This window comes from Nicotiana tabacum, chromosome 14, assembly GCF_000715075.1.
Source record: "Nicotiana tabacum cultivar K326 chromosome 14, ASM71507v2, whole genome shotgun sequence".
NCBI classification, from domain to species: Eukaryota; Viridiplantae; Streptophyta; class Magnoliopsida; order Solanales; family Solanaceae; genus Nicotiana; species Nicotiana tabacum.
In genome coordinates, this window is record NC_134093.1 from 107,793,108 (window position 1) to 107,806,305 (window position 13,198).

Sequence of the window (13,198 nt, forward strand, 5' to 3'; positions counted from 1 at the left end):
AATATTATCAATAAATAATACTTGACCTTAAAAATTTAATTAAAATGTACACAAGTTTGTAAAAATAAAACATATTAATACCCAATTTAAAAAAAAAACATAATGTATTTTATTAAATCCATTACAAAGAAAGACTTCTACTCCATAGTGTATGACCTGAAACAATTTAAAAAATGAATGTTAACATTATGACTTACGAAATTCCTTTACCAACAATCAGAAATAATGTATACCGAGCGAAGAACTACAAGTTGTCCGCTACACCAACCCTTTAAAAGCTAAAATACCACCCTAAGTAGCAATTAAATAAACTTTGAGAAAACAGATTGATCTAGATTGGGCTTTGTTTTTTCTCCCCAACATCATATCAAACAATGTCAAATGCAATATAAATAACTCGAAAGAAAATGAAGAAATAAAATCACTACTTTTATGTAAAAAGAAAGAATAAAACAAAAGTGAAGATTGATTTTAACCTCAAGAATTTGAAGAAAACTGAAAAAATCCTGCAATTGAACAACCAATGCTTTTGGTTTTAATGATTAGCCTCAAAATATAAGGTAACATGTCATCAAATTTGGTTATGGATGGAAAGGCTTTGCTAAGGAAATTAGGGTTTTGCCTAAAGGTGTCTTTTGAGATGCATAGAAATTACAAAGAAGAGAATAAGTACGAACACTACATGAAGACAATTGTCATAGTAATAAAAATGGAAGGTGACATATCATTGAGGAATTCTAAGAGAAGGCACCGAAACACGAAGGACCGGCGATGATGGAAGGAATGAAGCAATTCTTAGAGCTTAGAACGAAGGGATTTGAAAATTTAGGGAATTTGAGGGAAAGACTTCTTTCAAATTTTTAGTTTTTAGTGGTCATTACCTCTATTTGCCACTAACGAATAATTATTGCTGATCAAAATCTAATTGCCGCTAATACTTGAACTCGGAGAACAAGATTAGCGAACTGGATTCAGCGGCCGCATAATTTGGTCTGCGGCCACAAGTCGGCTTTTGCGGCCGCACAATACTTGTGTGGTCCGCACTTCAGGCAAAGCTTTAGTCTTGATCATTTGCACACTCTGTGAACTTTTTGAATTCTTGTCAATGTGGATCATGTTCTGCGGCCGTACAAATCGTGTGCGGTACGAACTTTTACTTCAAGTACTGCTGGGCTTCTTCATCAGTTCTGCGACCGCAGACGAAATTCTGCAGTCCGCACTTGCTTTTGCGGACCGCACTTTTCGTGTGTTGTGCCCCTTCTTGCCTTGTGAGTCGGAACACTCCTTTTTTAGTTTGATTTTTACATAAGAGCCTAAATTTCCAACATTCCTGCAATTTGTACACTTTCATTAGTTTTGGGAACATAAATCAATACTTTCTGACTAAAACGTGAACGATTTTGCTATAGTTACTAATGTGTTGCTATAGTTACTTCATAAGAAACTTTCTTTGCTATAGTTACTAATGTGTTGAATATAATTGGAGTTTCTTTTAAGCATAGAGATCAACTTCAGAAATATCAAGCAGAATTGTTTGAGCAATTGCTAGAGAGTGGTGAAGTTCAAAGTGGGAAAGGATTAAATCAAGAGCGAGGGCTTCAAAGGCCAGGTGACACTCGTTGGGGATCACATTGTAAAACATTGGATAACTTTGTTATTTTATTTTCTTCTATTGTTCATGTGCTTGGGGTGATTGAATGTGAAGGTGATGTTAATGATAGGCTACAAGCAGAAGCTTTTTTGGGTAAAATTAAAGTATTTGAATTTGTTTTCTTGTTTCACTTAATGTTGAAAGTTTTGATAATGTCAAACGAGTTGAGCAAAACTTTCCAGACGAAAGAGCAAGATATTATCAATACCATGATATTTTTTGATATCATAAAGGAAAGGTTGCAAGGAATGAGAGATGAAGGATGGGAATCATTGATGGATGAAGTATCTTTATTTTGTACAAAACATGAAATTTCGGTGCCCAAGATGGAAGAATTCTATATTCTTGGAAAGTCGAATCGCAGGCCTTCTAGCGTTACTTATTCACATCACTTACGTGTTGACCTTTTTTATGTTGTGATTGATTTGCAACTTCTGGAGCTTAATAGTCGTTTTGATATTGTGAGTAGTAACTTGATTCTTGGTATGGCTAGCTTGAATCCGGCTAACGCATTTGCTAATTTTGATAAGGAAAGAATAATGACATTGGTCAAGTACTATCCCGATTAGTTTGGTGAATTGAAGCTTCGAGATCTTAGTTGACAACTTGACACTTTCATATGGCACATGCAACATGGTAACCCTAGGTTCTCTGATTTGGAATGAATTGGTGATTTGGCAAAAACATTGGTTGAGGCAAATCTTATGGACACTTATTCACTTGTTTATTTGCTTGTGAAGTAGACTTTAATTTTACCTGTCGCAACTTCAACGGTACAAAGAGCATTCTCATCCATGAAGTACATCAAACATGAATTGCGTAGTAGTATTAGTGATACATTTTTAAATTATTGTTTAGTTTGTTAGTTTGAGAAGGAAGTATTTGTAAATATAAACAATGATGTTATTATTGACAGTTTTCAAAATATGAAAGCGCGTCGAATTCAACTATGAGTGGACAATGTATTTTTGTTATATTAGTATCAAGTTAATGGTATTCGATAATATTGATGTTTTTATTTTGATTATAAATTATCATAGTCATTTCAAAGAGTTGTCCCTGAACTTTATCGTTGGTAATTGGCATAATAAAGATAATAGTGCCCCTGTCATGCTTAAATCCTGGGTCCGCTTTTGAGCGAAGGTCAAGAATTCGGGTTAGAAAGTTTGTAATATCTATGAAAAATTGATAATCACCTCAAGAGACTTGCATGTATTTTTATCAACTTAGGTCATCTCCAACCCTTGCCTCCATTTTCTCCTCCAAAATAGAGTAAATTTACTCCAATCATTACTCCATTTTTTACTCCAAAAAAGAATATTCCATTTTATATTCTTTTCTCTCTTTAATATTATATTATTATCTTTTATTTAAATTTTATTTTCTTATTTCTATTAAAGATTCTATCTTTTTCCTTTTTTACATATTTATCAAATATAATTTATATTCATTTCTTATATGACCATTTAATATAAAATTATTTTATACTATAAATTTTTAAATAATATAATTTGTAAGCAAATATTATAGATTATATATATTAACGGATAATTCAAATAAAAGTGAGATCTTTGAGATACAAGATAATTAAATACATATTAGGTTATGGTAAAATTTAGATTAAATACTACATAAATATTCAACTTCCATCTCTAGTATGCTCCATAAAGAGATAAATTAAAAGAGTTAAATAATAAAAATAATAATAAAGTAATATAGAATAGCAATGAAGAGATCGCTCCAAATTTGGAGTGACACTATTCATCCCCATTTTGCAACCAAAAATGGGGCGGCGTTGAAGACCAATTACTCCAAAAACCACCTGCATTTTATAGCAAATGCACTTGACGTGTAATTTAAGAAGAGTGAATTTTCACGCCTCCGAATCTTATGTCTAGATTTAATTTATCAGGCTATTTTTCCAACTTCTAAGCTCACGCAAGACTATGCCCAAATGCAAATTAAAGTCCTAAATTCAACCTTTTAACATACCAATGACAGCGATGGCATCAATTTGGAAAATCTGGAAGATAATGGCAACAAAGTTAAGCAAAAGCGAAAACTTCTCGTGCTATTTCCATCCCAAAGATTTGGATTGAAATTTTTTTTAAAATAATAAAAATATAAGCACAGCTTAAAGAACAACTTACTCTATTAATAACGTAATATTCATTCATATTAGTCAGGCGAACCATTCTGAAGATAGAGGCCACGAGCTGAGCTAAGAATTCAATGTTTAAATGGTATGTACATAATTTAAGGAGCCAAGAGGAGGGACAAAAAAGCCACACGAAGAACTCCTAATAATTTTGTGATTCATCAATTTGGCATTTGAGTTGGAGTTCAGATTGAGCTAGGACTATGCATTTGAGTCGGAGTTCAAGAAACCGGGCAAGGAATTCTGTTGATGGGGAGGCCATGGATCGCGTTCGGGAGGACAGGGTACAGGAGCAGGATTAGCTATAAAAGTAGGGATGTCTTCCCCTGGCATCAACACTGATACTTCTCGGGCATTTGTTGATACCTGAGAGCAAAATCATAACATGTTATAGCTAGTTAAATAAATTTTGCACGTTGCATCAACTCAAGTGCAAATTTATATTTATATATATATATATATATATATATATATAGTGCAATTAGCAACCTGTAAATTAATTATAAATATTCCATTGTCATATGTTTTCTTACATATCTAACTATCTAAAATATTTCTCCTTTTATATAGTGTTTAAAAGGTGGAAGTCCAGGGCAAAGACTTAATATTATGAGTATGGGCAGCAACTATCAATGTTTACCAGCACATGAACATTACTTCCCTATCCAACAAAAGGTGAAGTAATTGTATAATATCTATATCATTGAGCAGGATTTTAAAAAATAAAGCATGCCCCCTTCAAAATAATTGTCATAAGGAACTAATTAGAAACATCTCTTTAGAATTGGTAATGTCATATGACTGAAGACATTTTCCTTTTCCCCCTCTTTTTGGATAAATCATATGGCTCAAGACACTAAAGAAGTTACAAAAACGTCTCAGTTCTAAATAAGTTGGGATCGGTTATATAAAATCTCACTAACCATGTTTTTTTCGTATAATTTCAGCAAACATTATACAAAATAAAAATTAAAACAAAACTATCAGATACTCTATAAATTTTTACTAAAATGGATTTAAAAGCCTCCGAAAAACATAGGACCTAAACAATGGTACAACAACAACAAACCCAGTGCAATTTCACATGTGGGGTATGAAGAGGGTAATGTGTACGTAGATATTACCCTTACGTTGTGAAGGTAGAAAGGTTGTTTTCGAAAGACCTTCAACTCAAGGAACAGTGAAAATAAACTAACAAACAGTGACAACAACAAAACAATAGGAGCAAATGACACAACATGTAATAATAAATAACCAGGAAAGGACCTAAACAATGGTAACGAGTAATTTTGTTCACCAATCTTTAGGCAAATGTAAAGATATCGCCTAATATTTTTTTGTCTCTATTGCAATTTGAACCTTCTTTATCCCACGGTCTTTTTGGTGTGTTATTTGTATTGGTGGAAAATAGCAGGTAACTAGTGAAATAGTCTAGATGCATGTAAGTTGATCTGGACACCAACATTAAGAAAATACTACTTATGCCACAATACGGAAGCTAGTCGTGTATAATACATGTAATTTGAGCTGGAAAGGAGTTATAATACTATAAGGGGCCGTTTGATAGGATGTATTAGAGAGAATAATACATGTATTAACTTTGGTATTATTAATCCCTCGTTTGGTAGTGATTTTCCTTTGTATAACCAATATTTATATTAGTTATACACTTTATTCAGTACTATTCTTATACATAGCAAACCATGACATTAGCAATAACGTGGTTTTTAATACATGGATAAGCATGTATAAAGACAGAACTCCTCTTTCAAAACCTTTAATACACGAAATCAAACTGTCGATAAGAAATAATCCGCGCATAACAAATCCCAACATCTCCCAGCATTACTAATAAACATTATTAAATATTATTCTTATACACTCTACCAAACGATCCCTAAACAATAAACACAAAGTTTCTACAAGGCTGGCATTCCATCTCATTAAGATAAGTGGTGATGGACCTTAATGGAATTATGGAAGTCATGTACATATATGGGGGCTATGCTCCAATACACCAAAATCAACAGGTACTGCATAAAGTACTAGATCATATTAATTTTGGCCGATAGAAAAAGCTAACTTCTTGATGCTCAGACACCAAAATAATAGAAGTGTTCTTTTGTGTACACAATCTTGATTCTCGAGGGAAGTCATATGCAACTTAATACATAATCTGTATATGTTTTTTATATATTTGGTTAGCGGTTATAATGATTTTCGATCGACCAGCCAAATGTGTTTAAAGCCCATCAAACACAAGGACACAAAGAACCGGCCTCATAAACATTGTTAAGAAAGCAAAACTTGGGGCCAAGTGTACGGATAGTCATTGTAGCCCGAACCGGCCTCAGAGATGCTATTTAGATATTAGTCGGTACTTATTTTATCCTAAAATTTTAAACTAATAGCATGTTTGGCCAAGCTTCTCCAATAAGCTGGAGCAATTTTGCATAAGCATAAAAAAGTAGCTTCTCTGAAAAAGCTAACTTTTTGAAAAATAATTTTGAGAAAAATACACAAAAACTTGACCAAATACTAATTGCTGCACAGAACTATTTTTTAAATTAATTAGCCAAACACAAATTGTTTCTCACTACTTTTGATAAAAGTACTTTTGAAAAAAAAATTCTTTGGGCTGTAAAAGTCTTTAACTTAAAAGACAACTCTGGATATTTTTGCCCCAAAAAAATGAAATCAAGGACACTCACTAATTCCTAAATAGGAGATGCAATTAGAACAATTACCAGCAGCTACAATGCAATTAGAACAAAACATTTTACTGTAAGTAAAATTCCAGCAAAAAACACTTACTTTTTGTGTTGGATAACCAAGTTTTCCATTGAAACCAATTTGGGAATCAATGTCACCAAGATTCCGGCTACCGGACGGCGACAAAGCCGGCGAGTTGGGTCTGAGAAACCTCTCAAAAATAGCCATGACAAGAAACATAGAGATGAGAATGGCAGTGGCAACAAATCCAAAGGAAACAGCATTAACAGAGTTATCAAAATGAGTCCAATGATCATCTTTTGTTATGTACATTGGTGATCCACTTGGTGTAGGTGTCCAACCCCACCCCTCTTCTTCTCCCATAATTTTACCAAAAAATCAAGAACTAAACAATGTCAAAAACCAACCAAAATCATGTCTTTTTTCACTCTTCTATAATTCTATTTTCAAGAAAGCTACAAATTTCAAGAACTTGGGAATATAGTTATGTTAGTTATATGACATTTTCAAGATATTGAAACCAAGAACTAAAATGGTCAAAAACCAACCAAAATCATGGCTTTTTTACTCTTCTTTTTTAAGAAACTTACAAAATATGAGAACTTGGGAAGACAGTAATGTTAGTTTTATGACCTTTTCAAGATTTTGACCACCACTATAATTACCAAAACAAGAACTAAAAACTGTCAAAAACCCATCAAAATCATGTGTAAATTTACTCTTCTTTTTTTAAGAAACTTACAAAATATGAGAACTTGGGAAGACAGTTTTGGTAATTATATGAGCTTTTAAAGATTTTGACACCATCATAATTACAAAAACATTAACTGAAAATGCTTAAAAACCAATCAAAATCATGTGTTTTTTACTCTTCTTTTTTTCAAGAAACTTACAAAATACGAGAACTTGGTAAGACAACTATGGTAGAGTAAAAACCCAACCTACAAAAATTCAAGAACTTGGGATATGAGAACTTGTAAGCTTATCAAGAATTTGACACCATTATAGTTACCAAACCAAGAAACAAAATCATGTCTTTTTTACTATTCTTTTTTCAAGAAACTAACAAAATATGAGAACTTGGGAAGATAGTTATGGTAGTGTTTTATGAGCTTTTCAAGAATTTGACACCATTATAAAAGGAACAAAGTATTACTGACACTAGACTCAAGACATTAAGGGTAAGGAGAAAAAACATGAGGGGCTGTTTTGTTTCACTTTATAGACAGAGGTGACATGAATTTTATTGAAAAAGAAAGATAACTTTGGGATTTGGATACAGAGAAATTTGAGCTGAATTTAGCTGCCTATGAAGACTCTGCAGTGCACTGCAGCAGCAAGTCTCAAGATTGTTCTTTTCCTTTGCTCTTTTAATATATAGTAAGTAGAACAAGTTGGAAATATCACCTGTGTAGACTGTTTAAAATGGACATCTCTCGCTATCTACTGCTTTACATATAAAAGAATAATTTGTGGTTTTTTATATTTTATTTTATTTAACCATTCAATATCCATGGACAAAATCTCATCGCATAAGGCGGCCCGTTAATATTAATATCGAAATAATCGGGTGTCGTGCGCAAGCTAACAAAATAGATCTTAAATGACAGATAAATCAGATAACAAAAAAAAAAATATACCAAAAAAATATAAATATTTAATGTGATTCAGTCAACGTGATTTATTTGTGCCCATAAAAGGAGCATTTTTTCAATGCTACTTTTAGAGATAAAACACTTGCTTGTTTATGATGCCTCTTAAACTTTGTTTTACTCGAAAGTTAGTCCCTAATGAGGGATTGATCATGACAAAGTCAAAATATAGAAACAATGCAAGTACAACCTATATTAATTTACCATAATTGAGTAATAAACTAAAGTCACATATTAGTTAACCGTGGTTAGTGATAAATTCTATGAAGAAGATGCATGTCATTCACTTGTTTGTTTTAGTATGTGCGTCAAGTGTGAGTAAGTATTTTTCATTAAAAATTTGTTCGATGACTTAAAACATGTTTTGCTTTTGAATTTAGTACATTATTTGCTAAAACTTATAAAAAATCATTTGTTTGCTTACGATTTAATTCTCTTTTCTTTTTCATTATGCAAATGATAGGAACATTGGTAATGGCATGGGGCCAATGGACCCTAGCAGCTCCCTAGGTTTACTTTTTCAAATCAGACAGGGCCCAGCCCAATAACACGTGCTTTTGTTTAACTTCGAATAGCCTCTTGAGTCTTTATCCTTATTCCATAAGAAGTTTCACTATTTTTGCAAATTAATTGGCAAGGCCTTAAACTTTTCAAAGTGAATTCTTTGCTTTAAATTATTTGATTCCTTTCTATTTTCTTCAAAAATAATTCAAGAGGTTTGTTGGTTTGTCAAATTTTGAGAAAATGGCTGCAAAATGGTAAAGAGATTTTTCCTTTTAACGTTCCAGCACAAGTGTCAAGGTCTATACATCGTATTACCACTTAGTAAAGTCCTATATTTTTAATAAACACCTGCTACCATTTAGTATGTGTCACTTTCCTAATCAGAAGATAGAAGAACATATTTTCCCGGAAGTTAAATATATAAATAATTCTCATTAATAGCACCAGACTGAAGAAAAACTTTGGAGTAATGGTAAAGTTATCTCCGTGTGATCTATAGGTCACGAGTTCGAGACGTGAAAATGATTACTAATGCTAGCATTAAGGTAGGTTGCCTACATCACACTCTTATGGTGTAGCTTTTCTACCAAATATTTTGTAAAGCAGGTTGTCTTACCCTAAAGCTACACAAAAAGAGGAGCTTATATTATTAACGCCGAGTGAGCTGTTTTTCTTTTTTAATATGTATATGCATCATCTACAAAAGACATGTTAGTGGTCACCCATTGTGCAAACAAAAAGCTCATCTTTGGTCCCCTTTTGAAATCTTCCAATAAATTCTTGGTAGACATCATTTGTACTACATAAATAGGCAATAGCAAATTGCAAATTTGGAAAATGGAAAAACCTCCTCAGCCCATCTCGTGTAAAACATCATCACAAAAAGGCCCATGTCCCTTTCTCGTGGTCCCACAAGCCACTTTCTTACACGTGTCAACAAATGCCCTCCAGCTCATCATTATCCACGTGGCATGAGCTGTTCCCTGTCTGGCTTACCCCATCAAGCATATTTTTAGTCCCAAAAAAATGTTGTAATATGATAAATGCATATTAATAAATATAATGATAAAAATAGTAACTTATATGCTATCATCTATAGCCAAACTTATAAATTTCTATCTCTATTTCAATTGAATTGTTGATGTTTCACTAAAGACGAAATTTAAAAAATATTTTTGAAACTTATATTTTTAAATATGTAATGAGATATCTTTTGCTATAAAAGCATTTTGTTTAGGATAAATTAAAAATTAAACTGAATTTTTTTTAATATAAAAAATGTCATTTTCTTAGGATAGATTACTAACTCAACACTCAGTTAGTAAAAATAAAAATATTTTTTCCTCTCATCTATTTTATTCTTCATCGTCTCCCTTGTATCTTAAGATAAATTTAAAAATAGCCAGATTTGCAAGTAGTAATTGAAAAATAGTCATAATTTTAAAAATAATAAAAAATTAGCTACTTTTCATTAAAAGATAAATATGAACGAAAATACTATTCAAAATCCGGAAAATATTCCAGCATAATATATTGGTCCAACATAATATATGAAAGTTCATAGATATGTGCTCCAATCTACAGTATATTATGTTGGAACTTTCTGTGTGTTGGATTTCCAGCATAATATGATGAAAGTTCATACACAAGTGTATCAATCTCCAGTATATTATGCTAAAACTTTCCGTATTATAGTAAAATAATGACTATTTTTCAATAACTTTATAAATAATAATTATTTTTCAATTATAATTCCAAAAACTGATTAGCCCCTATTATTTTCAGCGTATCTTACCCTACTACCCGACATGTCATCTAATTGTCGGACTTCCCATGTTTCAACTTTCAACCAACAAAATAGGACATTCAATCTCTCTCGGGAGTTGTCCCTGCCTATCAACGGCTACGATAACGTGCAACACTTTTTTGTATGATGATCACCGTCAGATCTTTTTAGTCCATTGTCAATCAATTAACGACACACTTTTTAGTCAAAAGAAACAACTCGCGCATGCGTTTGAACAGTAATCGCGCACGTGAAATCGCGTGTTGCGCAAAACTTTTTTTATTTATTGGTTTTACACACGGTTTCCGACTAAAGTCGTGCTCACGTTGAAATATACATTAATTCCTCTGTTTCAATTTACGTGAACCTATTTAAATAGGTACGAAATTTAAAAAATAAATAAAAACTTTTAAAATTTATGATTCTAAACAATTCAAAAAGGAACACAAAGTATTTGTGTGATTATAAAAGTTTCTCATTAAGGATAAAATTATAAATTTAAGCAAAATTATTTCCAAATTTAGAAAAGGGTCATTCTTTTTGAAACGGACCAAAAAAGAAATAGGTTCATAAACTGAAACGGAGATAGTACTTTTTAATAAAGATGATCTTATACTTATGTCTCGAACCTCAGAACTCTGGTTAAAAATGAATGAGTACTTACTACTATATCAGTGGCGTAGCCACATACATTAAAGGATGATCAACCGAATACCCTTTATCGAAAAATTATATTTTGTATATAAAAACTTATATTGTGTATATAGATTAAAAATTATTTGTTTTATATGTGAATATTAAATTTGGATACGCTTCTGCCTTTAGGAGCGTGCTATGCATGTGAAATTCAGTGGTCTAAGGTTTCTGTCAGATTGGGCTGTGCTCCTGGACCAATGGGCTTGATCAAGTACAGTTAGGGAAATTTCACAAATAGCCACTTTATACACTCTGTAATTGAATATCAGTCACCATGGAATTTCAATTTTACCAGTAAAATTTTAAAATATTGTCAGGAAGTTTCAATTTTTAGTGGCTATTTTTTAATTACAGCACAGAAAATTGATCCATGGGGACAATTCACAATGAATTGTTGTTAATCTACAAAAAAGACACAGATACAATGCTACAATTTCGGCGTCAAAACGGGTCGGCCCAGCTCAAGCCTCACGGGCTTTTAAATTTGGTGTGCTAGGGCGGGTGGGCGGGCTCGCCATCTAAATGGGCTTTAAAATGGCCAGCCCTAAGAGGGTCGCGGGTTAGGACGGGTCTGCCCTTTAATTTTTTTAGAAAATTTTTCTCTTTAAATTTTTAAATGTTTCTTTGTGGCAAAGTCTCTTAATCATATGAATGACTTCTGTTTGATTAGAGCATACATGAATCCTGATATTTAAAAAGGAATCTCGTAATTAAAATATAAATTTTTTATATCTCTAACTCTTCTTTTTTAATATCACAATGAATATTTTTCTAATACATTTCTTTCACTTTCCTAGGGTTCAGGGATTGTTTCAATAAATTTATATGTTGAGATTTTTTAATTTAGGTTTAACATCATTTGATGATTTCATCATTATAATCCATAAAAATTTTAAACTTCGTAAAATTTGCCAGTGTTGTCAATTTTCTTTGGGTATTAAAATTTGACATTTTTCTATATTGAAGAGCAGTTTAATTATTAATAATATACTAAAGTAACCAAACTAATCATTTGCCACTTAAAGTAATATTTTATTTTAAAAATAATTATAATTGGTCACTTAAAACTTTTCTAGTTCTATGTTAACTAAGCAAAAGAAAAACCAATCTTGTCATGCTGCATGCATATCAAAAATCTAAATTCTAGTTGATATGAAAGGGTAAATGAGCAATCTAAGATTGGGTAATGAGGATTATAATTAATAGTTTTTTAGCTCTTACTTTTTCTAAATATTAAATATTTAAATTTGAATTTAGTTAGTTTTTGGCCCAGGTCCAGCCTCAAGGGTCAGCGGGCTAACTTGGGTCGGGCTTATAAGTCTCAGTTTTAAATGGGCTAAAAAAATCTCAATTTTATCCAAATAGCAAGTTGGGTTGGGCTGGCCTCACGGACTAAGCCTATTTTGGCGGCTCTAGTAGTACGAATCTGAATTAGTCAGGATCCTAATAGTGGCGGAGCCATATGTACTAAAGCAGTGTCAACTGACATCCCTTTATCAGAAAATTACACTGTGTGACTACGTAAAATTATTTTCTTATGAATATATACTATATATTAATACTCTTTGGTTTCTTTATAAGTTTACTTCTTCATATTTTGACCGTTTTTCCCTCTTAGTAAAAACTTTAACGCCGTCGGTCACTGAATCTCAACAGAGATATAGAACACCAATGGAAATAAACCTTATAAAAAAATGGAAGTGATTGCTACTCATTGGTGTAAATTTATGATCCATCCTTTAATCAAGTGGTGAGCCATTGTGGACCTAATGGCTCGTGTGAGACTGAGCTCAACACTTACGTAGCTTGTTTTTCTGCTCAATCACTCATCGAGGGGTTCACGTGGTGTAGGCAAATACGAAAGCAAAAGTCTCTTCCTTTCTCTTCTTTTAATGATGTGGTTGCTTTTTGAGTCATTTTATAGCTTCACTTTGGGATTAACTTGATTTTTATAAAGGGATAATTACTTTTGCGATTAAATTTGTAAAGAATTTATCCTATGTTATGTTGAGATAAAA

General features: G+C 32.2%; 2 protein-coding genes across 2 annotated transcripts; one reads left to right on the forward strand and one right to left on the reverse strand.

Annotated features, from left to right (window-relative positions):
* The first annotated feature begins 565 nt into the window (after positions 1–565).
* LOC107782131 (uncharacterized) lies at positions 566–2,220 on the forward strand. The gene is made up of 2 exons (XM_075230287.1): positions 566–716; positions 1,460–2,220. Exons 1-2 carry the CDS (start codon positions 566–568, stop codon positions 2,218–2,220), a joined length of 912 nt encoding a protein of 303 aa, XP_075086388.1.
* A 1,500-nt stretch (positions 2,221–3,720) lies between these two features.
* Positions 3,721–7,892, reverse strand: LOC107782127 (uncharacterized). The gene is made up of 2 exons (XM_016602969.2): positions 6,624–7,892; positions 3,721–4,175 (listed from the first exon to the last, which is right to left on the reverse strand). The coding sequence occupies exons 1-2, from the start codon at positions 6,903–6,905 to the stop codon at positions 4,011–4,013; spliced, it is 447 nt and encodes a 148-aa protein (XP_016458455.1). The 5' UTR covers positions 6,906–7,892; the 3' UTR covers positions 3,721–4,010.
* Positions 7,893–13,198: the final 5,306 nt, after the last annotated feature.